The following is a 25,134-nucleotide window of genomic DNA, read 5'->3' as shown; positions in this document are numbered from 1 at the left end:
TCAAACCTGAGTCAATACATGTTAGAATCCCCTTTGGCAGTGATTACAGCTGTGAATCTTTCTGGGTAAATCTCTTAAGAGCTTTTCACACCTGGATTGTGAAACATTTGCCCATTATTCTTTTCAAAATTCTTCAAGCTCTGTCAAATCGGTTGTTGATCATGGCTAGACAACCATTTTCAGGTCTTGCCATAGATTTTCAAGCAGATTTAAGTCAAAACTGTAACTCAGCCACTCAGGAACATTCACTGTCTTCTTGGTAAGCAACTCCAGTGTAGATTTGGCCATGCTCAAATGGATATTCAGTGTCTGCTTTTTTATTTTTTACCCATCTACCAAATAGGTGCCCTTCTTTGCGAGGCATTGGAAAACTTCCCTGGTCTTTTTAGCCGAATATGTGTTTGAAATTCACTGCTCGAGCGTGGGATACAGAGGTGAGGTAGCCATTCAAAATGATCTAAAACACTATTATTGCACACTGTGAGTCCATGCAATTTATGTGACTTGTTAAGCAAAGTTTTATTCCTGAACTTATTTAGGTTTGCCCTAACAAAGGGGTTGAATACTTATTGACTCAAGACATTTCAGTTTTTAATTTTTAATTAATTTGTACAAATGTGGAAAAAGTCAAGGGGTGTGAATACTTTCAAGGCACTGTATATTAAATACCTTCATTTTCCATATGGGCTGGCCAGCTAAATAATCCATCACCCAGGAATATGTGGTTAGTCATCTGTGGTAGTCATCTGTCATAATATGGTTTTGTATTATTCTCAATAACAGAAAGCTTCATATGTGTTCTCAAGCCATTATGATACTGTTTTGTCTTTTTATAGTGGCATTGGATGTGTGTATTTGCTTGTCAACCTTCCTATGCCAGTTTTCTATGACATCAGCCCTTTGGCACATTCTCTACTCCGAAGAGGCCCTTGCTAGTAGGAGAGTATGTATTGTAAGGAAGGTGTTGAGCACACAGTTTAATACTTTGGGGCTGCTGATTAACAAGCTAAAGAGTTCAAACCAACAATTAAAACATAGACACATGCCTTTAATGTAAGGGTTGACAGTGCCACTGATATTTGAATAAGATCAAGTAACTTTTTAAAATCTGGATATTTACCATTTCAACCCATCCCACGCTGCACTCATTATTAGGAGCAGGGTTTAGTGGCTTGTTTGGGAGTCAACATTCACACATGAAGTAAATTATTGGAGATATACAGTAGCTGGTGGCTATATGGACTATCTTTACCTCGACAAAACAGCAGTGACTAACAGCAAATGTCTGATTTGTAAAGCGATTGAGCGATAATGTATTTGCCTCTAACTTCTACCAAACATTAGGCCAAACTATATTTATCTAGTTCTGCCTAGGAAAGTAGTGCCCCCTATTGGACAACCAATACTATTGTGACCTAGGTTGATGGGTATAGGCTACTCACATCTTCACACACAGAATCTGAGATGAAATTCATGTCCACCACAGGAGGTTGGTGGCACCTTAATTGGGGCGGACGGGCTCGTGGTAACGGCTGGAGCTGAATGGCATCAAACACATGGTTTCCATGTGTCTGATGCCGTTCCAGGCCATTATTATGAGCGGTCCTCCCTTCATCAGCCTCCTGTGATGTCTACCACCTTTATATTAGATCTGCCATCATCCAGGAGGGACATATTTTATTATAATTTTTGTGGGGGAACCAGTCGGATAAAAACACACCAAACAGTCTAACCGACCGCTCAMAGGCGTCCGCATAGTTCTAAAGKACACCGTTGCCTKGTTTTGTATCACTTTCCAATGATACCACTTGGGAGAGGACAAAAAGGCCATTTCAGAATGTGGGGGCGATATGTCCCCACCGCCCCCAGTGAAAGCTGCACGCCTGCCATCATCACATAGGAAAATCTAAAATTGTAATACATGAATTATTTAATAAACATACAACTCAAATATTACTTAATCTTCTTATGTTCACATTGAAATAAAGCCATATTCTCAGAAAGCTAGGCAGAGCCAGCCACAGCACGAGGATCAACAATGCCCCTAATGATGTCGTTGGTTTTCTGGGCACCCTGCACCAGGGACAGCAGCCCCACCCTGTAGACAGCGTGTCCTTTCAGACGCAACACCTTCACATCCTCCTCCAGGAACTCAGCTGAGGGGAGATAGTTGGGAAGATATGAATTAGAAAAAAGTGAGTTGAGGTTTCAAACCATTTCAAAGCTGATTTKCCACCCACAATTGAGTGTAGATAAAGAAAACGTCAGAAATGCTCACAGTCCACCAGGAGTCTGCTCGGCTGAAGTTGGGGATGGAGTCGTCCCAGTGATATGCTATCATTCAGATTTTTGTTATATGACAAAATATTAATCAAGACCTGAAACAAATAGCACAATGAAAGGTAATGAAATTACAAGGACATTAACTTTTAGATAATGTTCATGCCTTTTGTTAAAGAGTATGTTTGTTTTTTTACGTGTCAGACCTGGGTGACACCACTGAGGCTGTGCTCTCCATTAGAAGATCCCAGGGCCACATAGGATCCACATTTACCTAGAGATGGTATCACAATTGTTGGCATAATAAATGACAGAGGCCGCTTGCCTGGCTGGACCCTGTTCGTCTGCAAAGAAAACAAGTGTTGATATAGGATATTTTTACAAAATGGTTGTTTCTCTATCTGGGGCTAAGATTGAAAGTGTAGAATGTTATGTTTATACATTATACAGCCTAAACTTCCATTGTACTGTGGTATGTTGTTACCAGGTTCGATATTAACAGTCCCTGGGTTTTAATTGGCCAGGAGAAGTCCAAGATCTGGCTGTTCAGGAGAATGCCTGAAGGGGTTAATATTCTACTTCCAAAGGGCCTGTTCAGTGAGCTGAAACATTTAAAAAAATGAACAAGTGCAAGACTTAAGCTATCCCACACCATATCCATAATGCTAATGTAAACATGTTATCTCCTTCAGGTAAGCTCCTAATCACAGCACCTGGTGACAGACACAATGATGTCATCGGGACCCATCACGACCACCTGGCTAGCCACAGCTCCACTCGGCAGGTCATAGACAGTAGAGTAGTGTCTGGGAGGAGATGCCTGCGAGTCACTGATCAACTGACGGAGCACTACAGCCTGTGGCTTGCTTTAACAGAGACACAGATATAAGGCATATAGATCAGAGGACAATTGTTCACAGAAATTCCTGTCATTGCATTTCAGAAGGACTTAAATTGCATGGCTAATCTACTTAGAACATGGTGAGGAAGTGAATGCACGCTTGTTAATGTTTACCTTAGCATCTTGGAGATGAGTGCAGAAACTGATGGGGTATACACAGGGTCTCCGAGCCCACTGGCCATAGTCAGGGCCGCTTTCAGTGACTTCAAAATGAATACAATACACTTTTATTTGGGGAACCTTTTCTGCACTGTAAATGACATGGGTCTCACTTCAGAGCTTGAGATACAGTACCTCAGCAATCCAGTGGTTTGCGCTATACGTTGTACCATTCCCATTGAGGTGGAAGTCCTCCAAAATGTTGAGGGCTGAGATCAGAGCAGCACCAATAGAAGGGGGAGGCGGCACTAGAACTCGAAATCCTGAGGGAGGGTGTTGCCAGGAAATATTATGTAGACCTGAGGAGGCTGGTCAGGGGAGGACAGCTCATAATAATGGATGGAATGGAATCAAACACATGGAAACCATACAATTCATTATGTTCCAGCCATTATTATGAGCTGGAAAAGTGCCACCAGGCACCACTGGTGTAGACAAAATATTATGTRGACAAATGCAGCTAATCCCAACATACTGTAGAATTGTCTTGTTTGTAGGCTACTTCCTATAAAGAGTATGAAGTATGACTATGTTTACCCTGATACAGGCCTTCAATTGGCTGCTCTATGACTGCACTATAGTTGCTGAGATCCTCCTTGGTTAGAATTCCTCCATTTTCTTGCACCTAAAATACAACACAGGTTAAATATGCGTATGATTTAATGCAATTTGCTGAGGGCTATGTTCTTAGCTAACGCATTTATTTACCTCACTGGCCATTTCCTGTGTTAGAGTCCCACTGTAGAATTCTGATACCCCAGCCTCCAGGACAGCAGCCAGACTTGGTGTTTTCATAAGAGAGCCGGGGGACAGAGCATGGCCTCTTGGCAAGAACATGTCCCTGAAGCGCAATGACATATTCTGACCTTTCACCTTGGTTATGGCCTCTGCTGCAGGGTTAGACAAATATCAAAGTCTACTGGTGAAAACCTGCAATTGGTCTAATCTTGTATTGAGGATTTCATACAGATTGTACAGGCATGAGAAGTAAAACAGTAAGAAAAAGACTTGGTATGATTGTGAATCACTCCTTACCAAGTCTGTGAGACACATTAAAGCCATCTCTGGCTACATTGGCAGCCCTGGTGACGATATCCTCCCATGACAGTCTAGGGTGAAACAATAACAACCTAGTATATGCTTCTGAACACAAACATAAAATTGCACATAACATAACGACAACACCTCACCTTCCATACAGTTTATGGGCTTGGTACAACCCTCTGAGCAAGCCTGGCACACCTACAATCAGACCTGGCTGGATGGTTAAGGAAAGAGGTTACAATTTAAAAATCTCTTTTGAAGCCTCAGTGTACATGTTGCATGACTATCTGAGACTAGCCACACAATTTGAGATAATAGTTCAACACATTGTGTTATCCTAAAAATGAAAGAGCTACAATAAGTTATGTATTTTTACTCATACACTGTTGTCATACAGCACATCACCTTTAGCTCTGGGTCAATTTGCAGGATCTCCTCCTTGATTCCAGAGGGTGCCGTTTCCTGGAAATTAATCACCTTCCTAATATTCTTCCGGATGTCATGAACCAGCATCACCCCTCCCCTACAGAAAAATACATAATTAAGTCAGGTGGACAATAAATGTCCTGTCCATCCACATGATAACCTCTGGACAATCATTATGCAACATATATAGTGCACTTGCCGTTAACTTTCTCAAATGCATTAGTCACTTACCCGCCAATACCTGACGCATGTGGATGGACTATTCCCAGGCACAGGGTGGCAACAATGGCAGAATCCACACTGGAGCCTTGTTCAGTCAGCACCCTTCGACCAAGCTCTGTACAGTGTTCATGGTCTGTCACCAACACACTCCCTCTGAAGACCTGCTGACCCCATTATAGTAAGGACGAGGATAAAAAATAAGGTAATAAGTAAAAGTTGTTCTAAATAGTTTCTATACATTTTTCTAAGTGAGAACATACCTCATTTGTCCCTAGATAAATCTGCAGGACCATAGCGGTGGTGACTGCTATGGCAATGATGAGAGAAGCAGCATAGATGGGTATGATGGTATCCTGCCAAGGGCCACACCTACTTGGTCCRCCAGACGGCAGGTCCTTATCCATCTCTCTAAAGGAGGACAAGCTTAGATCAGCCAGGTTAGGGTGCTGGCTCCCAGAGGCTAGATGTCTCAGGGGCAATTCTTTTGGGAGACTGCTGAGGTCTGGAGCAGGACTGAGGCCGCCATGGAGTCCTGGAGGAAGAGATTTTAGACCCTGTCAGAGTGGAGGTGGGCTAAAAAGCTACTGTACATGTGTGGCAATTTGTGGTTGATACAAGCAAGATTTGACTTGACATCATGTAAGTAGCATTGAGTTGCTACCAAACCAACTACCTGTGTTTCGGTTATGCTCATTCTGAAAGTTCCCATTTTGCCCTTTGGTCAATGTGTCATCCACAGTCAACTGAGGTAAACCCTCAAAGCTCTTGTAACCAACTGGGGATTGTCTGCTACTAAGTTTAGTCTCAGGACTCACATCCATTTCCCCTATGTTCACACAGAAATAAGCAGATGATGTACAATTACACAGACACAGGATTACCCTCTTCCTTCCCATCTGATGACTAGCAAACCTGCAAGTCAGCATGGTGAAAACAAGCTATACAATAAAAGTACAACACAGGTGTTGGCGCAGTAGAATTTAGAGATGCACAAAAACAATTGCACTGTGTTACTAATCTAGAAGAACAGAAAGTATAACACAGTTTTATGAGCTCTCCATTGCTAGCTTCCCTCTTACCTGCCTTAACACCTGAATAATGACAAACGGGGTAAGAATTACTCAGCCAATCAGATTGGCCAATTAAGTAACCAATTGATCAGCCTTTTTTTTTTTTTTAAGTAGTATACACTGAGCTGTTTCTATAACCATCTTTTACATATTGTGTCGTATACCATTGAATTGGATAACATTAGTAATGCCTTTTGGTCACCAAATAGCCCTGATCATGCAGTTCTGACACTAATGGAATAAAGAAACAATGGTGCAATCACGTGGGTCATCCTTTTTATTGCTATATGAAATGTTTTTAACACACACAACAATCTGACAAAATACATACGTGTAATGATACAAATACCTTTTAATTTCCCTCAACATATGTTTTAGCAAACATTTTTTGCATAGGCTTTGCACAGAAATATGCATGCCACTGACAGTTTTGCCATAGCCACAAACTATCAAGCCTACAAACATATCTCATTTGATATTTGTATTTATTATGGATCCCCATTAGTTGCTGCCAAAGCAGCAGCTACTCTTCCTGGGGTCCAGCAAAATTAAGGCAGTTTATACAATTTTAAAACATTACAATACATTCACAGATTTCACAACACACTGTGTGCCCTCAGGCCCCTACTCCACCACTACCACATATCTACAGTACTAAATCCATGTGTATGTATAGTACGTATGTTATCGTATGTGTGTGTGTATGCATGTGTCTGTGCCTATGTTTGTGTTGCTTAACAGTCCCCGCTGTTCCATAAGGTGTTTTTTAATCTGMTTTTTTCAATCTAATTTTACTGCTTGCGTCAGTTACTTGATGTGGAATAGAGTTCCATGTAGTCATGGCTCTATGTAGTATTGTGTGCCTCCCATAGTCTGTTCTGGACTTGGGGACTGTGAAGTGACCTCTTGTGGCATGTCTTGTGGGGTTTGCATGGGTGTCTGAGCTGTGTGCCAGTAGTTCAAACAGACAGCTTGGTACATTCAACATGTCAATACCTCTTATAAATAAAAGTAGTGATGAAGTCAATCTCTCCTCCACTATCTCTGTGTACATCCAAGGGCCATCCGTGCTGCCCTGTTCTGAACCAATTGCAATTTTCCTAAGTCCTTTTTTGTGGCACCTGACCACACGACTGAACAGTAGTCAAGGTGAGACAAAACTAGGGCCTGTAGGACCTGCCTTGTTGATAGTGTTGTTAAGAAGGCAGAGCATTGCTTTATTATAAACAGACCTCTCCCCATCTTAGCCACTACTGCATCAATATGTTTTGGCCATGACAGTTTACAATCTAGGGTTACTCCAAACAGTTTAGTCATCTCAACTTGCTCAAATTACACATTATTTATTACAAGATTTAGTTGAGGTTTAGGGTTTGGTGAGTGTTTTGTTCCAAATACAATGCTTTTAGTTTCAGAAATATTTAGGGCGAACTTATTCCTTGATATGTTCACATCTTCATTCTCTTGTCATGTACAGTACAGGTTCAAACGTAATTTTTAGCTGCCAGTGAACAAGTGACAATTCCAAGTAACAAGCTTAGTGTTTTGAATCAAATGGGGTAGATAGGATTCCTTTGGGAAATACCTTAATCTACACAATATTGAACTATGCAAAATGTGTTTGAATTATGACTTTATTTCACTATACGGAAATATGCTGCCAATCAATTTATGTTGCATTTGTGAAGGTGTCTGAGCATGTCTGTTTGTGTGTGCATGGTGTGAGCAGATTAAAGGTCCCTGTTGTTCTTGTGTTAAAAGCACTCCCTGGTGCTGGGTGTTCAGTGGCTGAAGTTGTGGTGGCCTGGCTGTTGGAGGTAGGTTGTGCGTGTGCGGGGTGAGTGGCGCTGAGCTCGCTGGCGGACACAGTTCTGCCGCTGGATGCAGCTCCCTGTGAGGTGGTGGCGGTCCACCCGGGTCTGAGCCCTCTGGACACGAGCAACCTGCGAGACCTTAGCCAGCTGTCCAGCCATGGACACTGATACACGAATGATCCGGCTGGGGCTGGTGATGCTTCTTTGGACTGGGACCTCTGGTTCTGACATCCTGCAGAGAAACAAATGCTTGTAAGCCCACAAATGCACACCCACATCTGTTCACATATACACGAGGACAATCAAATATTTGGAATCAGTGGCAGAACACGAATATTGTAAAATGCTTTGACAACTTCCTGTGTCAAATGCACAAAAGTCTCTCTCACCTGACGCCAGTTTCTGAGATGGGTTCAGTCTCCTCAGTGACAGGTGAACTTCTGTAGATAGATGTGTTAGCACACTCCACTACCTGCTCCTCCAATGGGTTCACTTCTGTAGAGCAACAAGAGAGCCAGCATTACCCATATTTCCTCTAGCAGAGCACACTATGTAGCTACAGTCCAACCACTACTTCCTGTGAGACTGACCTTGATGGTTGATCAGAAGCCACCCTTCCTCAAGCATTTCTGCAGGGGTGGATGTCCTCTGGTCTGTAGAGATGTCATCATCTCTTCCAAAAAACAGACTTGTGAGCCTTCTGAACATGACTGGGTTCTGTTCTGTGCGGCGGTTGAAGGTGTTGTCTCAGACTCTGGGTCACAGACTTGGTTGTGATGTCCTTTCCTCTCCTTTCTTTGGCAGGAAACTTAGACGTAGCAGCAGAGGCTTTGGGTATCAAAATACTTCTCACAAAGACCTGGTTGAGAAAAACATTGTCATAAAGTCTGGGTCCCATAACTCAAACCTGCTGTAACAACATTGTCCCCTCCTCCCAGCTGCCCACTGCACTGAGGCTAGGATACACTGTCACCACCGATAAATTCACGATAATTGAGAATTTCAATAAGAATTTTTCTACGGCTGGCCATGCGTCCACCTGGCTACCCCTACCCCGGTCAACAGCCCTGCACCCCCCACAGCAACTTGCCCAAGCCTCCCCCATTTCTCCTTCACCCAAAGCCAGATAGCTGATGTTCTGAAAGAGCAAAATCTGGACCCCTACAAATCAGCTGGGCTTGTGTAACGGATGTGAAATGGCTAGTTAGCGGGTACGCGCTAATAGCGTTTCAATCGGTTACGTCACTTGGTCTGAGACTTGAAGTAGGGTTTCCCCTTGCTCTGCAAGGGCCGCGGCTTTTGTGGAGCGATGGGTAACGATGCTTCGTGGGCGACCGTTGTTGATGTGTGCAGAAGGTCCCTGGTTCGCGCCCGTGTCGGGGCGAGGGGACGGTTTAAAGTTATACTGTTACACTTGACAATCTGGACCCTCTCTTTCTAAAAGTATCCGCCGCAATTGTTGCAACCCCGATTACTAGCCTGTTCAACCTCTCTTTCGTATCGTCTGAGATCCCCAAAGATTGGAAACCTGGCCAAGGCTTTTGACTCTGTCAATCACCACATTCTTATCGGCAGACTTAACAGCCTTGGTTTCTCAAATGACTGCCTCACCTGGTTCACCAACTACTTCTCATACAGAGTACAGTGTGTCAAATCGGAGGGCCTGTTGTCCGGACCTCTGGCAGTCACTATGGTGGTGCCACAGGGTTCAATCCTCGGGTCGACTCTTTTCTTTGTATACATTAATGATGTCGCTCTTGCTGCTGGTGATTCTCTGATCCACCTCTACGCAGACGAAACCATTCTGTATACTTCTGGCCCTTCTTTGGACACTGTGTTAACCAACCTCCAGACGAGCTTCAATGCCATACAACACTCCTTCCGTGGCCTCCAACTGCACTTAAATGCAAGTAAAACTAAATGCATGCTCTTCAACTGATCGCTGCCCACACCTGCCCGCCTGTCTAGCATCACTACTCTGGACGGTTCTGACTTAGAATATGTGGACAACTACAAATACCTAGGTGTCTGGTTAGACTCTCCTTCCAGACTCACATTAAGCATCTCCAATCCAAAATGAAATCTAGAACCGGCTTCCTATTTCGCAACAAAGCATCGTTCACTCATGCTGCCAAACATACCTTCGTAAAACTGCCTATCCTACCGATCCTTGACTTCGGCAATGTCATTTACAAAATAGCCTCCAACACTCTACTCAGCAAATTGGATGCAGTATATCACAGTGCCATCCGTTTTTTCACCAAAGCCCCATATACGACCCACCACTGCGACCTGTATGCTCTCGTTGGCTGGTCCTCGCTACATATTCGTCGCCAAACCCACTGGCTCCAGGTAATCTATAAGTCTTTGCTAGGTAAAGCTCTGCCTTCTCAGCTCACTGGTCACCATTGCAACACCCACCCGTAGCAAGTGCTCCAGCAGGTATATTTCACTAGTCAAAGCCAAAGCCAACACCTCGTTTGGCAGCCTTTCCTTCCAGTTCTCTGCTGCCAATGACTGGAACGAATTGCAAAAAAAATAATAAAATAAAAATAAAAAAAATCACTGAAGTTGGAGACATATCTCCCTCACTAACTTTAAACGTCAGCTGTCAGAGCAGCTTACCGATCGCTGCAGCTGTACACAGCCCATCTGTAAATAGCCCATCCAACCAACTACCTACCTCATTCCCATATCTGTTTTTCTACTCTTTTGCACACCAGTATTTCTACTTGCACATCCTCATCTGTACATATATCACTCCAGTGTAAATTGCTAAATTGTAATTACTTCGCCATTTATTTCAATTGACTGATTTCCTTATAAGAAATGTAACTCAATAAAATCTTTGAAATTGTTGCATTTATATTTTTGTTCAGTGTATTTAAACAAGTATACTTAAGATATACCAAAAAAAATCATTTATTTGTATGTTTAGCTCACATAACATAATTTAAAAATATGCATTAAGGTGTCTGTAATAGAACAAACGTGGCAAAAACAAATGTAGACACTAATAACATAATTTTTATAGCTTCCAAAATATTTTTTCTACAACGTGTGGGAGTACCAAGATGGAAGCATGGAAGCTCCAAAACAGCACCCCTCGGGTCATCATTTTGTGTATATATAAATAATTGGCAGCTACTAAGCTGAGCAAATGTGGCCCATTGCAGTGTTTCCCAAACTCGGTCCTGGGCCTCCTCCCACTAGGTCCAGGTGTTGTTTTTTGCACTAGCACTACACAGATGATTTATATAACCAACTCATCATCAAGCTTTGATTATCGTTCCTGAATGCGTCAGATGTGTATGCAACTGACGTCATTATTCAAAACCTAAACAACAGCTTGAGCAGGAATCAAGGAATGGACGAGGCTGGGATACCACTGAAAGGCTAAACAAACCATTTCACGATGACAAAGAAAACCTGAACATTAGCCTTATATCAGCAGAGAAAGAACTTTGAAATTAAAAACTGGATATGAAAGCTAGGCCTACTCCTTTGGTGCAGGTGACATTACACCAAAGTCTCGTCTGAAATTGGGGCAGTTGCAATGACAGCCAGCGGTAGTTCAGCGACCGAAAGACTGGATAATAATAGAACACAGACATATTTAATGATCTCCTTTTTGGAAAGACGCCCCTCTTGCGTTCATGTTACAGCATTGGAGAATGCCTGTCAATTACAAAATTCTGCAAACTGTGTTCATAAAGGACCGGTTTGGATGCACGCAGATGATAGCTATAAATAGAAAGACAAACGGCAAATAAAACTTACCTATATTCACAGAATATTTCCCAGTTTGAGTAGGACATTCTGTTAACCCCAAAATTGTATTTGATGAGATGTTGTAACCGATTCCTTCATTAATGCGTTTTCATTTGATGAGTTATCGGTTTATACCATCTTTTTTTCCAAAGATGTGCGTCTGTTCTTGATTCTCTGTCTGGTCTTTGGAACTGTTTCTTTCCAAATGTAATCAAAACAGCTGATCGAGTAACGCAGCAACGGTATCCCCCTCGCGTTCGAGGTTTAGAACCAATCACGCAGTTAAAAAAGATACGGGTCTGCCCCTCATTTTGTGCAGACCTACATGGGCGTATTGGCCTTTTATGTTAAAAGAGTTGCACTTGCAGCAGTGTTGTCTAGGCTTGAGGGGATTACCTTAAATGATCCTAAATTAACTGTTATTATTAGTGCTAAAATACTCACACCAACACCTCTGCAAAAGGACCAGCAGCAACCTTTGAAGGCTCCCTCGTCGTCACCTCAGGATTCTAATACATTTTTGACTAGGCCTATGCATATAGATTAGACCTATTATTGCATAAGTGCTTACGTATTTTCATTATTAGGCTACATCCACCTTTTTCAAAACGTCATTATTAGAATAAGTTGTCAACATTCTTGGTTATTTAACTATTTCTCTKTTTTTTTCAAGAATTCTCATACATAGTAAACGCAAACCCTTCATCCATTAACAATAAGTTCTAAAGCTAGGTAGGCCGCGTGATGTGTCAAATTGATGATAGTTATTAAGTGTGTTACAATGTATACAGCCTACAATGCATTCAATTCCCTTTCGTGCACTTGATTTGACGCAGTGGGATTTTTTTTTTACTGTGGCTAGGGCGGGATCTAATTTGAAAGTCGCATTTACAACTAGCCAGTGAAAACCTCGCGAGAGAGAGAAACTATGTTTGCGTTCGTAATTTCAGAGCACAGAATAACTGAGGAATTTACGAACGTGCAACACCCTTGAAAATGACCTGTGTCAGTAAATGTACTTACATTGTTACAGTCACCAACGCTCTAGATAACATGTACACAGCATAACTAGGGCGAGTGAAATGAGGCGTTCTCTCATTTGTGTCTGGAAGTAGCTAGCCAACTTTAGCCAGTTTGCTTGGGTGCTCGAGTGCCATTGTGAGGTCAGAAAGCTCGGATCAACCCTACTTACTCCTTGGCCAGAGCTTCCAGTGTGCGCTCTGAATTTATGAAAGGACAATCTGATAAAGCTCTGAATTTACCAACGCACTCTGAGCGTCAGGAACTCTAGAGTGAATTTATGAACACACCTTATGTAGATGTCAGATAAGTGCAGTGTCAGTATATGGCCCCTTTTTGTTAGCTGAACTCATTGGTTTTATACACTGCTCAAAAAAATAAAGGGAACACTTAAACAACACAATGTAACTCCAAGTCAATCACACTTCTGTGAAATCAAACTGTCCACTTAGGAAGCAACACTGATTGACAATAAATTTCACATGCTGTTGTGCAAATGGAATAGACAAAAGGTGGAAATTATAGGCAATTAGCAAGACACCCCCAATAAAGGAGTGGTTCTGCAGGTGGTGACTACAGACCGCTTCTCAGTTCCTATGCTTCCTGGCTGATGTTTTGGTCACTTTTGAATGCTGGCGGTGCTTTCACTCTAGTGGTAGCATGAGACGGAGTCTACAACCCACACAAGTGGCTCAGGTAGTGCAGCTCATCCAGGATGGCACATCAATGCGAGCTGTGGCAAGAAGTGTTTGCTGTGCTGTTCAGCGTAGTGTCCAGAGCATGGAGGCGCTACCAGGAGACAGGCCAGTACATCAGGAGACGTGGAGGAGCCGTAGGAGGGCAACAACCCAGCAGCAGGACCGCTACCTCCGCCTTTGAGCAGGAGGAGCACTGCCAGAGCCCTGCAAAATGACCTCCAGCAGGCCACAAATGTGCATGTGTCTGCTCAAACAGTCAGAAACAGACTCCATGAGGGTGGTATGAGGGCCCGACGTCCACAGGTGGGGGTTGTGCTTACAGCCCAACACCGTGCAGGACGTTTGGCATTTGCCAGAGAACACCAAGATTGGCAAATTCGCCACTGGCGCCCTGTGCTCTTCACAGATGAAAGCAGGTTCACACTGAGCACGTGACAGACGTGACAGAGTCTGGAGACGCCGTGGAGAACCTTCTGCTGCCTTCAACATCCTCCAGCATGACCGGTTGGCGTGGTCAGTCATGGTGGTGGGGTGGCATTTCTTTGGGGGCCGCACAGCCCTCCATGTGCTCGCCAGAGGTAGCCTGACTGCCATTAGGTACCGAGATGAGATCCTCAGACCCCTTGTGAGACCATATGCTGGTGCGGTTGCGCCCTGGGTTCCTCCTAATGCAAGACAATGCTAGACCTCATGTGGCTGGAGTGTGTCAGCAGTTTCTGCAAGAGGAAGGCATTGATGCTATGGACTGGCCCACCCATTCCCCAGACCTGAATCCAATTGAGCACATCTGGGACATCATGTCTCGCTCCATCCACCAACGCCACGTTGCACCACAGACTGTCCAGGAGTTGGCGGATGCTTTAGTCCAGGTCTGGGAGGAGATCCCTCAGGAGACCAGTTGGATCAGCCTGTAGTGTGGTTTTCCACTTTAATTTTGAGTGTGACTCCAAATCCACACCTCCATGGGTTGATAAATTTGATTTCCATTGATCATTTTTGTGTGATTTTGTTGTCAGCACATTCAACTATGTAAAGAAAAAAGTATTTAATAAGAATATTTAATTCATTCAGTTCTAGGATGTGTTATTTTAGTGTTCCCTTTATTTTTTTGAGCAGTGTATATAGGTCTAGATAAATATTTTGTATTGTTTCCATAGGTCGATTGAATTGAATCATGTTTCCATGATTACAGTTAGATGCTAGTATTCTACTTACACAGTCAGCATTGCTCAACAGTCAGATGTTAATTGGTTATATTTTAAACAAAAATAGTTCCACAATCAAAGACACTCGGATGCAGTTTTGCAGCAACTCTGTCAATTGGTGTCAATGTTTTTCTTTCATTTTGTCACAGCAAAGTCTGGGTGACTTTCTCAGTAGGCGTACACACACACACACACACACACCAGTGGCGGTCGGTGCCATTTAAGATGAGGGAGGCCAAAAATGTTTTTAATGAGCATGGCCTTATTTCTATTACAGCATATTGGATGACTAGCATTCATATTCCATTCACCCAGCTCAATGTAACATCGATAGGTGTAGGCTACTACGTGCTACTTTAATTTTCCCTATACCCATCATGAGGTTGCCACAACCTAGCCTATAAGTTTACAACGTAAACAGGTAGAGAGAAATTTGAGTAATTAAGGTGACAGATACATTCAATACCGCCTTGCACACTCTTGCCTGCATTGAGCTGATCTAGGGTGTAATCATTAGTCCAACAGTTGCAAACAAGAGTTTTTATTGGACAAATTCAGGTATGTTTATCCCTGTTTGCTTCCGTTGAAGAAAAGTTTTTCAACAGAATCGGCGGAATGAATATGTGACAGGTTAAAGGAAATACTAATAGCCTGTTATACATTAAAAAGTATTAGTAAATTCATAGTATGTGAGGATCTTAAAACATCTAAGGTTAAGAAGATCATGCATTCAGTATTAGTTGATAGATTGATAACATTTATATAATTCTGTTAAAATCCGTCAAGCATACAAAGGGTACGAATTGTGAGAGGAATGTGTAAACGTTATGTTGATTCCTTTATGTTGTCGTGGATAAAAGTGTTAATCTGTGATCTACTAAATGCTCTTAATCTATGAGCCTGAGATCGATTGCTCTGGTCTCCACTCAAGTTCACGGAGAATTCGCGGTCTTTTTCTCATTGCACTAAACGTTCAATGAGTAAACATTCCGTATCACTATCGTGATTCTTTCTCCCCTTTTTCAGGTACGTTATTGATGATAAAAAAGAGTAATTTAAATGTAATAACTTGCTAACATGTCAAGAGTGTTTAAGGTTTGTTTTAGTAACATATTGAGGAAGTTAGTTAAGTTTGCAGAGAGTAATATGAGCCGTGCTCGGTTGCAGCTAGCTTCGTACTGCTAGGTACTGCTACGTAGCTGCCATTTTATGTCGATTGTGAATGAACGTGTGCGCTGTTAATAAGATATTTTGCGGCATTATTTGTGTAATTGTTTTTCAAACACTTTATTGCCTGTTGATAAATTGTGTTATGGTWTACTGAGTTAAAGCTTTGCTTGACAGTTATATTGAAAATAGTATTTGTTTCAGTGATGTACAGTGTATACTGTTATGATTTGAATAAGCCTTGTACCCTACAAAACTCTATTTCCTGTAGATCTTTTATTCTGTAAAATGTGTTACTTTTGTAAAATGATTGCACTAAACGTTCAATGAGGAAACATTCCGTATCACTATCGTGATTCTTTCTCCCCTTTTTCAGGGGTGTAACAAATACACCCCTGATCACARGCAAACACAGTTCACTTTCATAGCAGCCACATACAAACAGCATGATCCCTTTTATAATTGTATAATTCCTTCTCACATCTACGCGCTCTCCTCCTCTCACATTTTCCCTTCGCTTGTGGGCAGACTTCAGTGCACAATACATTAGCTGTCTGTGACCAGGCGAAAAAACCTTTCCAAGCCAAATCTTCAAACCGCTACACACAGCCTACATCGTTGTCATCATGTTAGCTAGCATCTTAGTCAACATAGCTACTAGAACTAAAGTGTTAGTAAACCGCTACAATCATGCAGTACAGTGTACAGTCAGCAAGCAGTTTAGTAGTTACACTGGTGGGCCCTGGTGCCATTAAATTAATAAAACCAAAAGCTTACCTTGACTTGGAAGAGTTCCAGTGTTGGATAGCCAGCTAACTAACATATCATCCCTCTCTGTTTGAGCCAGGTGTTTGAGTAGGCTAACTAGCAAGAAGCATTCGCTAGCTAAGTAAGTGAAAGTTAAAAAAATAAAAAATAATGATCCTTTATTTAACCAGGTAGGCTAGTTGAGAACAAGTTCTCATTTACAACTGCTACCTGGCCAAGATAAAGCAAAGCAGTGCGACACAAACAACAACACAGAGTTACACATGGAATAAACAAGCGTACAGTCAATAACACAATAGAAGAAAAAAAATAGTCTATATACAGTGTGTGCAAATGGCGTGAGGAGGTAGGCAGTAAGTGAAAAAAATACAACCAAATATCCCTCTCTTGCTTCTTAATTTTTTAAGAAATTAAGTTGTTCAAAACTGTTCAACTATTGTCTTTCTCTCTCTTTGTGTCAACTACTCACCACATTTTATGCACCGCAGTGCAGTGATAGCTAGCTGTAGCTTATGCTTTCAGTACAAGATTTATTCTCTGATCCTTTGATTGGGTGGATAACATGTCAGTTCATGCTGCAAGAGCTCTGATAGGATGGAGGACGTCCTCTGGAAGTTGTCATAATTACTGTGTAAGTCTATGGAAGGGGGTGGGAACCTCAAGCCTCCTAGGTTTTGTATTGATGTCAATGTACACAGAGGACAGGAACACCATGGTGCTACCCTACAGAGTGCGGTTGAGGCTACTGTAGATCTTCATTACATAACGGTGTGTTTAATCAATTATTTGGTTACGTGAATATGTTTAGCATAGTTTTATCTAAAAATTATAACTTTTGAAATGTTTCACTATTTTTATTTTTATGAAATTCACTGAGCAGGGTTTGGCCCTCCCCTTCCTTCTCACACACACACACACACACACACACACACACACACACACACACACACACACACACACACAGGGCCAGATTAAGAAATCATAGCCTTTGTTTTTTTTCTCTTCCAGGCACACCATCATTTTCTGTAAACAAATCCGTGCACTAAAATGCAATTCAATGCGTGGTAAAAAAGAGAAATAGAGCATTTACAATAAAGCCATAATAACGTTTGCCATGTGGTGTAGGCTACAGTTGAGCGTTTTTAGGATTTCCACACATGGAGATTTTTTGTTGTTGCAGGGTTCGAAAAAAAATCAATAGCCCAGGCCAATGAAGTGAATATTAGGAGGAAACATATACAGTTGAAGTTGGAAGTTTACATACACCTTAGCCAAATACATTTAAACTCAGTTTTTCACAATTCCTGACATTTAATCCTAGTAAAAGTTCCCCAACTTAGGTCAGTTAGGATCACCACTTCATTTTCAGAATGTGAAATGTAAGAATAATAGTAGAGAGAATGATTTATTTCAGCTTTTATTTCTTTCATCACATTCCCAGTGGGTCAGAGGTTTACATACACTATATTAGTATTTGGTAGCATTGCCTTTAAATTGTTTAATTTAGGTCAAATGTTTCGGATTGCCTTCCACAAGCTTCCCACAATATGTTGGGTGAATTTTGGCCCATTCCTCCTGACAGAGCTGGTGTAACTGACTCAGGTTTGTAGGCCTACTTGCTCGCACACGCCTTTTTCAGTTCTGCCCGCAAATTTTCTATGGGATTGAGGTCAGAGCTTTGTGATGGCCACTCCAATACCTTGATTTTGTTGTCCTTAAGCCATTTTGCCACAACTTTGGAAGTATGATTGAGGTCATTGTCCATTTGGAAGACCCATTTGCGACCAAGCATTAACTTCCTAACTGATGTCTTGAGATGTTGCTTCAATATATCCACATAATTTTACTTCCTCATGTTGCCATCTATTTTGTGAAGTGCACCAGTCCCTCCTGCAGCAAAGCACCCCCACAACATGATGCTGCCACCCCCGTGCTTCACGGCTGGGATGGTGTTGTTCGGCTTGCAAGCCTCCCCCTTTTTCCTCCAAACATAACGATGGTCATTATGMCCAATCAATTCTACTTTTGTTTCATCAGTACAGAGGACATTTTTCCAAAAAGTACGATCTTTGTCCCCATGTGCAGTTGCAAACAGTAGTCTAGCTTTTTTATGGCGGTTTTGGAGCCGTGGCTTCTTCCTTGCTGAGCAGCCTTTCAGGTTATGTCGATATAGGACTCGTTTTACAGTGGATATAGATACTTTTGTACCTGTTTCCTCCAGCATTTTCACAAGGTCCTTTGCTGTTGTTCTGGGATTGATTTGTATTTTTCGCACCAAAGTACGTTCATCTCTAGGAGACAGAACGCGTCTCCTTCCTGAGCGGTATGACGGCTGCGTGGTTTCATGGTGTTTATACTTGCGTACTATTGTTTGTACAGATGAACGTGGTACCTTCAGGTGTTTGGACATTGCTCCCAAGGATGAACCAGACTTGTGGAGGTCTGTAATTATTTTTCTGAGGTCTTGGCTGATTTGTTTTTATTTTCCCATGATGTCAAGCGAAGAGGCAGTGAGTTTGAAGGTAGGCCTTGAAATACATCCACAGTTACACCTCCAATTGACTCAAATGATGTCAATTAGCCTATCAGAAGCTTCTAAAGCCATGACAWAATTTTCAAGAATTTTCCACGCTGTTTAAAGGCACAGTCAACTTAGTGTATGTAAACTTCTGACCCACTGGAATTGTGATACAGTGAAATCTGTCTGTAAACAATTGTTGGAAAAATTACTTGTGTCATGCACAAAGTAAAACTATAGTTTGTTAACAAGAAATTTGTGGAGTAGTTGAAAAACTTGTTTTAATGACTCCAACCTAAGTGAATGTAAACTTCCGACTTCAACTGTATGCAGTATATATTTATACAGTACCAGTCAAAAGTTTGGACACACCTACTCATTCAAGGGTTTTTCTTATTTGTACTTTTTTCCACATTGTAGAATAATAGTGAAGACATCAAAACTATGAAATAACACATATGGAATCATGTAGTACCCAAAAAAGTGTTAAACAAATCAAAAATATTTTATATTTTACATTCTTCAAAGTAGCTACCCTTTGCCTTGACACTCTTGGCATTCTCTCAACCAGCTGCACCTGGAATGCTTTTCCAACAGTCTTGAAGGAGTTCCCACATATGCTGAGCACTTGTTGGCTGCTTTTCCTTCACTCTGCGGTCCAACTCATCACAAACCATCTCAATTGGGTTGTGGCCAAGTCATCTGATGCAGCACTCCATCACTCTCCTTATTGGTCAAATAACCCTTACATAACCTTGAGGTGTGTTGGGTCATTGTCCTGTTGAAAAACAAATGATAGTCCCACTAAGCGCAAACCAGATGGGATGGCATTTTGCTGCAGAATGCTGTGGTAGCCATGCTGGTAAACTTCTTGGCGCTACGGATCCCTTTAGCGGGATCATTTTCCTAAACAACCGCTGAATTGCAGGGCGCCAAATATTACTAAAAATATTTATAATCATGCAATCACAAGTGAAATATAACAAAACACCGCTTAGCTTGTTGTTAATCCACCTATCGTGTCAGATTTTGAAAATATGCTTTACAGCGAAAGCAATCCAAGCTTTTGTGAGTGTATCAATCAATGCTAGAACAGCTAGCCCCAAATTAGCATGGTCACGAAAGTCAGAAAAGCAATAAAATTGATCGCTTTCCTTTGATAATCTTCGGATGTTTGCACTCACGAGACTCCCAGTTACACAATAAATGTTKTTTTTGTTCGATAAATATTACTTTTATAACAAAAAAACGCCATTTGGGTTGCGCGTTATGTTCAGAAAACCACAGCCTCGTTCCGTTCGACGAAAATTCCAAAAAYTYTCCGTAATGTTCYTAGAAACATGTCAAATGTTTTTTATAATCAATCCTCAGGTTGTTTTTAACATACATAATCGATAATATTTCAACCGGACCGTAACCTATTCAATAAAAGAGAGAAAGAAAATGGAGAGCTACCCCTCTCGCGCGCAGGAACTAATCAAAGTTCCTGACTAGTTTTTAAAATCTCGCTATTTTTTTTAATAAAAGCCTGAAACTATGTCTAAAGCCTGGTCACAGCTTGAGGAAGCCATTGGAAAAGGAATCTGGTTGATACCCTTTTAAATGGAAGAAAGACMGGAAATGAAACACAGATTTTAAAAAAGAAAATCACTTCCGGGTTAGATTTCCTCAGGRTTTCGCCTGCAAAATCAGTTTTGTTATACTCACAGACAATATTTTGACAGTTTTAGAAACTTTGGAGTGTTTTCTATCCTAATCTGTAAATTATATGCATATTCTACGATCTGGACCTGAGAAATAGTGCGTTTACCTTGGGAACGTTATTAAAAAAWATATATAATAATAATCTGACCCCTAGCGTCAAGAAGTTAATAAGGTTAGTTGAAATGCATTCCAGGTGACTACCTCATGAATCTGGTTGAGAGAATGCCAAGGGTGTGCAAAGCTGTCATCAAGGCAAAGGGTAGCTACTCTGAAGAATGTAAAATATAAAATATATTTTGATTTGTTTAACATCTTTTTGMTTACTACATGATTCCATATTTGTTATTTCATCGTTTTGATGTCTTCACTATTATTCTACAATGTAGAAAATAGTAAAAATAAAGAAAAACCCTCGAATGAGTAGGTGTGTCCAAACTTTTGACTGGGACTGTATATCATGGGGTACAGTAGGCTACTAAAGGGCCCAGCCCCTGACTCACACAATTGACAATTCACATTTATTTATTATGCAGTTTATTTTTTATTTTGTATTCATTTCAAGGCAGGGCCCCCCGGTTACCCACGTGGGCCACCTACCTCCTCTCCTCCCCAATCTGATGATTTGCAGAGCGGCAGCAGCAGGCTGTCTACACTCATTGGTAGATACAGTAAAAAAAATACTAAATATATACTACATATATAATACATACAGTACATATTTTCTTTTTGGGGGGAGGGGTTTCCTCTTGGGCCTCCCACAGGCCTGGGCCCAGGGGCTTCAGCCTTGGTAAGCCCCTGCATCAAACTGGCCCTGCACGCACGCACGCACACACACACACACACACACACACACACACACACACACACACACACACACACACACACACACACACACACACACAGGGGATTTTAGGGTGATCATAAGGATTAAGTAAACGTAGGCCTACGTCTTGGTATCCTTTTGGATAACATGACATTTAGCAGCCTCTTGTGCATCCCTACAAGGAGGCATCACCCAGCAGTGTCTCTGGCTCTGCAGAGAGCAGGTGCCAAGGACAAGCTGTGCCTTTACTAAGTAAACACATTAATACCAGGGACCCCCCCCCTCTCCCTCTCTCTCCCTCTCTCTCCCCCCTCTCACTCTCTCTCCCACTCTCTCCCTCTTTCCCTCTCACACCTGTTGTTAATCCATTTTTTTTTTACAAACAAAATATTATGTAATGTTTCTTTTTGACTGAGTCTAAAATATATTTTTATACAATAGGCCTATTGTGTGAAAGTATATATGTAACCGATGTGAAATGGCTAACTAGCAGGGTGTCCGCTAATAGCGTTTCAATCGGTGACGTCACTTCTTCTGAGACCTTGAAGTAGTTGTTCCCCTTGCTCTGCAAGGGCTGCGACTTTTGTGTCGCGATGGGTAACGATGCTTCGAGGGTGGCTGTTGTCGATGTGTGCAGAGTGTCCCTGGTTCGAGCCCAGGTAGAGGTGAGGAGAGGGACGGAAGCTAAACTGTTACATTGGTGCCGTGACCCTGGTTGCTGTGGAAAAGGAGAAGGTCAAAAGGGAGGTGAGTGTAACCGATGGGAAATAGTTAGCGGTGGTGCGAGCTAATAGTGTTTCAGTCGGTGACGTCACTCGCTCTGAGACCTTGAAGTAGTTGTTCCCCTTGCTCTGCAAGGGCTGCGGCTTTTGTGGCGCGATGTGTAACGATGCTTCGAGGGTGGCTGTTGTTGATGTGTGCAGAGTGTCCCTGGTTCGAGCCCAGGTAGGGGCGAGGAGAGGGATGGAAGCTAAACTGTTACATATACAGTAGGCTTTATGCAGGCATTGCACTTGTACACAACATTTTGTTTAATTCTCCTTCCCCCCTGACTTTGTCCTGGTTTATTTCAAATTTATGTAGCAGAACTCATAGCATAGACCTACTACAGGCTGATACCGCTGTGAGTCATTCTCCCTATCTCATCCATTGAGTAACATACCGAATAGGCTACTTTCAAAAGCAAATAACAGACACAAAGATGATGTACTACGGAAGTCTAGATATACCAGAAAAGTATATCTTGACAAAACAACTTTGTCATGTAGGGATCATGAGAAAAATAAGTTGTAATAAGAAGGGGCATTTTACTTTTATTCATGTGTCCTCGCTGGACTTCTGTAGATCTGTCCTTCAGCACCACAATACTTTGCCCACCATTTGTGGCTGAAATGACAAATAGACTGCAGCCTTCATGAAATGTCACTTTACCCGTTTTACTAGTTTTATTTTTTTCTACTGCTTGTTAATTGTTGTTTGTGACTGTGTTTTTGCTGCTATTGACAGGCCAACCTCCCTGTTAAAATTATTAAAGATATTAAAATAAACTTTTATTGGTAGTCTCGTAAACTTTCCTTGGTAGTCTGCAACCACAGACCTCAATGTTAACTTTTCTTGCACTGAACATTACACATTCAATCCATTTCAAAACATGTCTTTATATTTGAATTGTATTGGAGACAAAACTGGAAGCCATCTACAACTGACAGACATAATACAATTTCTGCCTGGGTTAATCTCTAATAAAAATGAATGTGTTGATCCACCCTGGGCTCTGCAGCCTATCATCAATACTGCCACTCCTATTTATATGTAACCGTATGAAATGGCCTGCTAGTAGGCGGGGTGTGTGCTAATAGCGTTTCAATCGGTGACATCACTCGCTCTGAGACCTTGAAGTAGTTGTATCCCTTGCTCCACAAGGGCCAAGACTTTTGTGGAGCGATAGGTAAAGATGCTTCGTGGGAGGCAGTTGTTGATGTGTGCAGACAATCCCTGGTTTGAGCCCAGGTAGGAGCGATGAGGTGGGCAGAAGCAACACTGTTACATAGAGTTTATCTCTTGATTTCCACACACCAACTTTTGTTATGTCTTGATCATGAGAAAATTTTATTGTGATCTTGACAAAACAACTTTTGTTATGTTGTGATCACAAAACATATTTATTGATCTAGAAAAAACTAGTGATTTGTTTTATTTATTCATATGTCCTCTCTAGATTTCTGTAGTGGACTTCTATACCAGGCTGCTTATTTGTAAATCTGACTTGAAAATTGTTCATGATAAATAGGTTGCATGCCCAATGGAAATGCAGGAAATTAACTGGATTTCATTGATTTCAAACTTGTCTGCTTTTGCAGGTGACTCAATGCCAACCACTCTTCGAATATGTGTGACATAGCGCCATCTTGTGTGTACTTATCGAACTGAAACATGCTGCTATTGAACTTGTTTCAGCTACTATTTCTTCCCAATGGGTGGCGCCATGACATACCAGGAGTAACCTAGGCACTGTTGGCAACTGTAATTCGGACCTATTTTTCTCAACATGGTCTCAGAGCATTTCGTATGATTCTGTATGTAAATCCAAGACACTCTGTTTAGTATGATATGTTACGTTTGGTATGGTTACATAAGAGAGATGGTTACTTAAGGGAGAAACTGAAGTATTTTTATTTTTTTATTTTATTTATTTCACCTTTATTTAACCAGGTAGGCTAGTTGAGAACAAGTTCTCATTTACAACTGCGACCTGGCCAAGATAAAGCATAGCAGTGTGAACAGACAACAACACAGTTACACATGGAGTAAACAATAAACAAATCAATAACACAGTAGGAAAAAACCAAAAATGAGTCTATATACATTGTGTGCAAAAGGCATGAGGTAGGCAATAAATAGGCCATAGGAGCGAATAATTACAATTTAGCAGATTAACACTGGAGTGATAAATCATCAGATGATCATGAGCAAGTAGAGATACTGGTGTGCAAAAGAGCAGAAAAYTAAATAAATAAAAACAGTAAGGGGATGAGGTAGGTAAATTGGGTGGGTTGTTTACGTATGGTGGTTGGTCGGATGTTAAATGGAAATGCCTGGCAACCCAAAGGTTGCGAGTTTGAATCTCATCAACTTTTCAACTACATATACTTTTTTTTTTTGCTAATTTGGAACGACATAGCATGTTCGCTAACCCTCCCCTAACCCTAACCTCAACCCTTTTAGCTAACACTTAATCTAACCCTAAACTTAACCCTTTTAGCTAACCCTTCCCCTAACCCCAACCCTTTAACCTAACTCCTAAACTTAACCCTAACCCCTAAACCGAATTCCTAGCCACCTAGCTTTAGAATTCATAACATATCATATGTTTTGAAAATTCGTAACATATTGAACGTTTGGCAAATTCGTAAAACATACAACAAAAATGTGTAACATATTATACATTTAGCAAATTCCAGATTTATTTAAATAATAATACGAAATACTCTGAGACCAGGTAGATTTTTCTTGACATAATAAACGCTTGCCAAGTATTAATCCC

The 25,134-nt window shown here is 41.5% G+C and overlaps 2 protein-coding genes across 9 annotated transcripts; both read right to left on the bottom strand.

Annotated features, from left to right (window-relative positions):
• Nucleotides 1-619: 619 nt before the first annotated feature.
• On the bottom strand, nucleotides 620-6,134 carry LOC111971930 (glutathione hydrolase 7-like). Of its 7 annotated transcripts, none has more exons than XM_070445414.1 (16): nucleotides 6,112-6,134; nucleotides 5,706-5,858; nucleotides 5,293-5,564; nucleotides 5,042-5,196; nucleotides 4,790-4,907; nucleotides 4,531-4,598; nucleotides 4,376-4,449; nucleotides 4,049-4,230; nucleotides 3,878-3,965; nucleotides 3,476-3,648; nucleotides 3,296-3,384; nucleotides 2,994-3,146; nucleotides 2,765-2,882; nucleotides 2,487-2,624; nucleotides 2,279-2,378; nucleotides 620-2,156 (listed from the first exon to the last, which is right to left on the bottom strand). In XM_070445414.1, the coding sequence occupies exons 2-16, from the start codon at nucleotides 5,851-5,853 to the stop codon at nucleotides 2,005-2,007; spliced, it is 2,028 nt and encodes a 675-aa protein (XP_070301515.1). In that variant the 5' UTR covers nucleotides 5,854-5,858; nucleotides 6,112-6,134; the 3' UTR covers nucleotides 620-2,004. The 7 variants fall into 7 exon arrangements, with proteins under 7 accessions (XP_070301515.1, XP_070301527.1, XP_023854521.1 ...); XM_070445426.1 differs by having other exon boundaries at nucleotides 2,765-2,822; XM_023998753.2 differs by having other exon boundaries at nucleotides 3,476-3,603.
• Nucleotides 6,135-6,365: 231 nt separating this feature from the next.
• LOC139028318 (tumor protein p53-inducible nuclear protein 2-like) lies at nucleotides 6,366-12,283 on the bottom strand. 2 transcript variants are annotated; one of them, XM_070445410.1, is made up of 4 exons: nucleotides 12,132-12,283; nucleotides 8,507-8,775; nucleotides 8,306-8,411; nucleotides 6,366-8,148 (listed from the first exon to the last, which is right to left on the bottom strand). In XM_070445410.1, exons 2-4 carry the CDS (start codon nucleotides 8,622-8,624, stop codon nucleotides 7,884-7,886), a joined length of 489 nt encoding a protein of 162 aa, XP_070301511.1. In that variant the 5' UTR covers nucleotides 8,625-8,775; nucleotides 12,132-12,283; the 3' UTR covers nucleotides 6,366-7,883. The 2 variants fall into 2 exon arrangements, with proteins under 2 accessions (XP_070301511.1, XP_070301509.1); XM_070445408.1 differs by lacking the exon at nucleotides 12,132-12,283 and adding an exon at nucleotides 11,697-12,062.
• Nucleotides 12,284-25,134: the final 12,851 nt, after the last annotated feature.

This window comes from Salvelinus sp. IW2-2015, linkage group LG1 (assembly GCF_002910315.2).
Source record: "Salvelinus sp. IW2-2015 linkage group LG1, ASM291031v2, whole genome shotgun sequence".
Lineage (NCBI taxonomy): Eukaryota > Metazoa > Chordata > Actinopteri > Salmoniformes > Salmonidae > Salvelinus > Salvelinus sp. IW2-2015.
Note: the sequence above shows the minus strand (reverse complement) of the source record. Positions and strands in the feature narration are given on the sequence as shown.

What these genes read in the sequence shown, in the direction of transcription:
- LOC139028318 (XM_070445410.1), bottom strand. Translation starts at nt 8,624, where the DNA reads ATGTTCAGAAGGCTCACAAGTCTGTTTTTTGGAAGAGATGATGACATC. An exon ending in GCTTCTGATCAACCATCAAG is followed by an intron (nt 8,412 to 8,506) that starts GTCAGTCTCACA and finishes GTTGCTCTACAG; the next exon opens with AAGTGAACCCATTGGAGGAG. An exon ending in ATCTCAGAAACTGGCGTCAG is followed by an intron (nt 8,149 to 8,305) that starts GTGAGAGAGACT and finishes GTTTCTCTGCAG; the next exon opens with GATGTCAGAACCAGAGGTCC.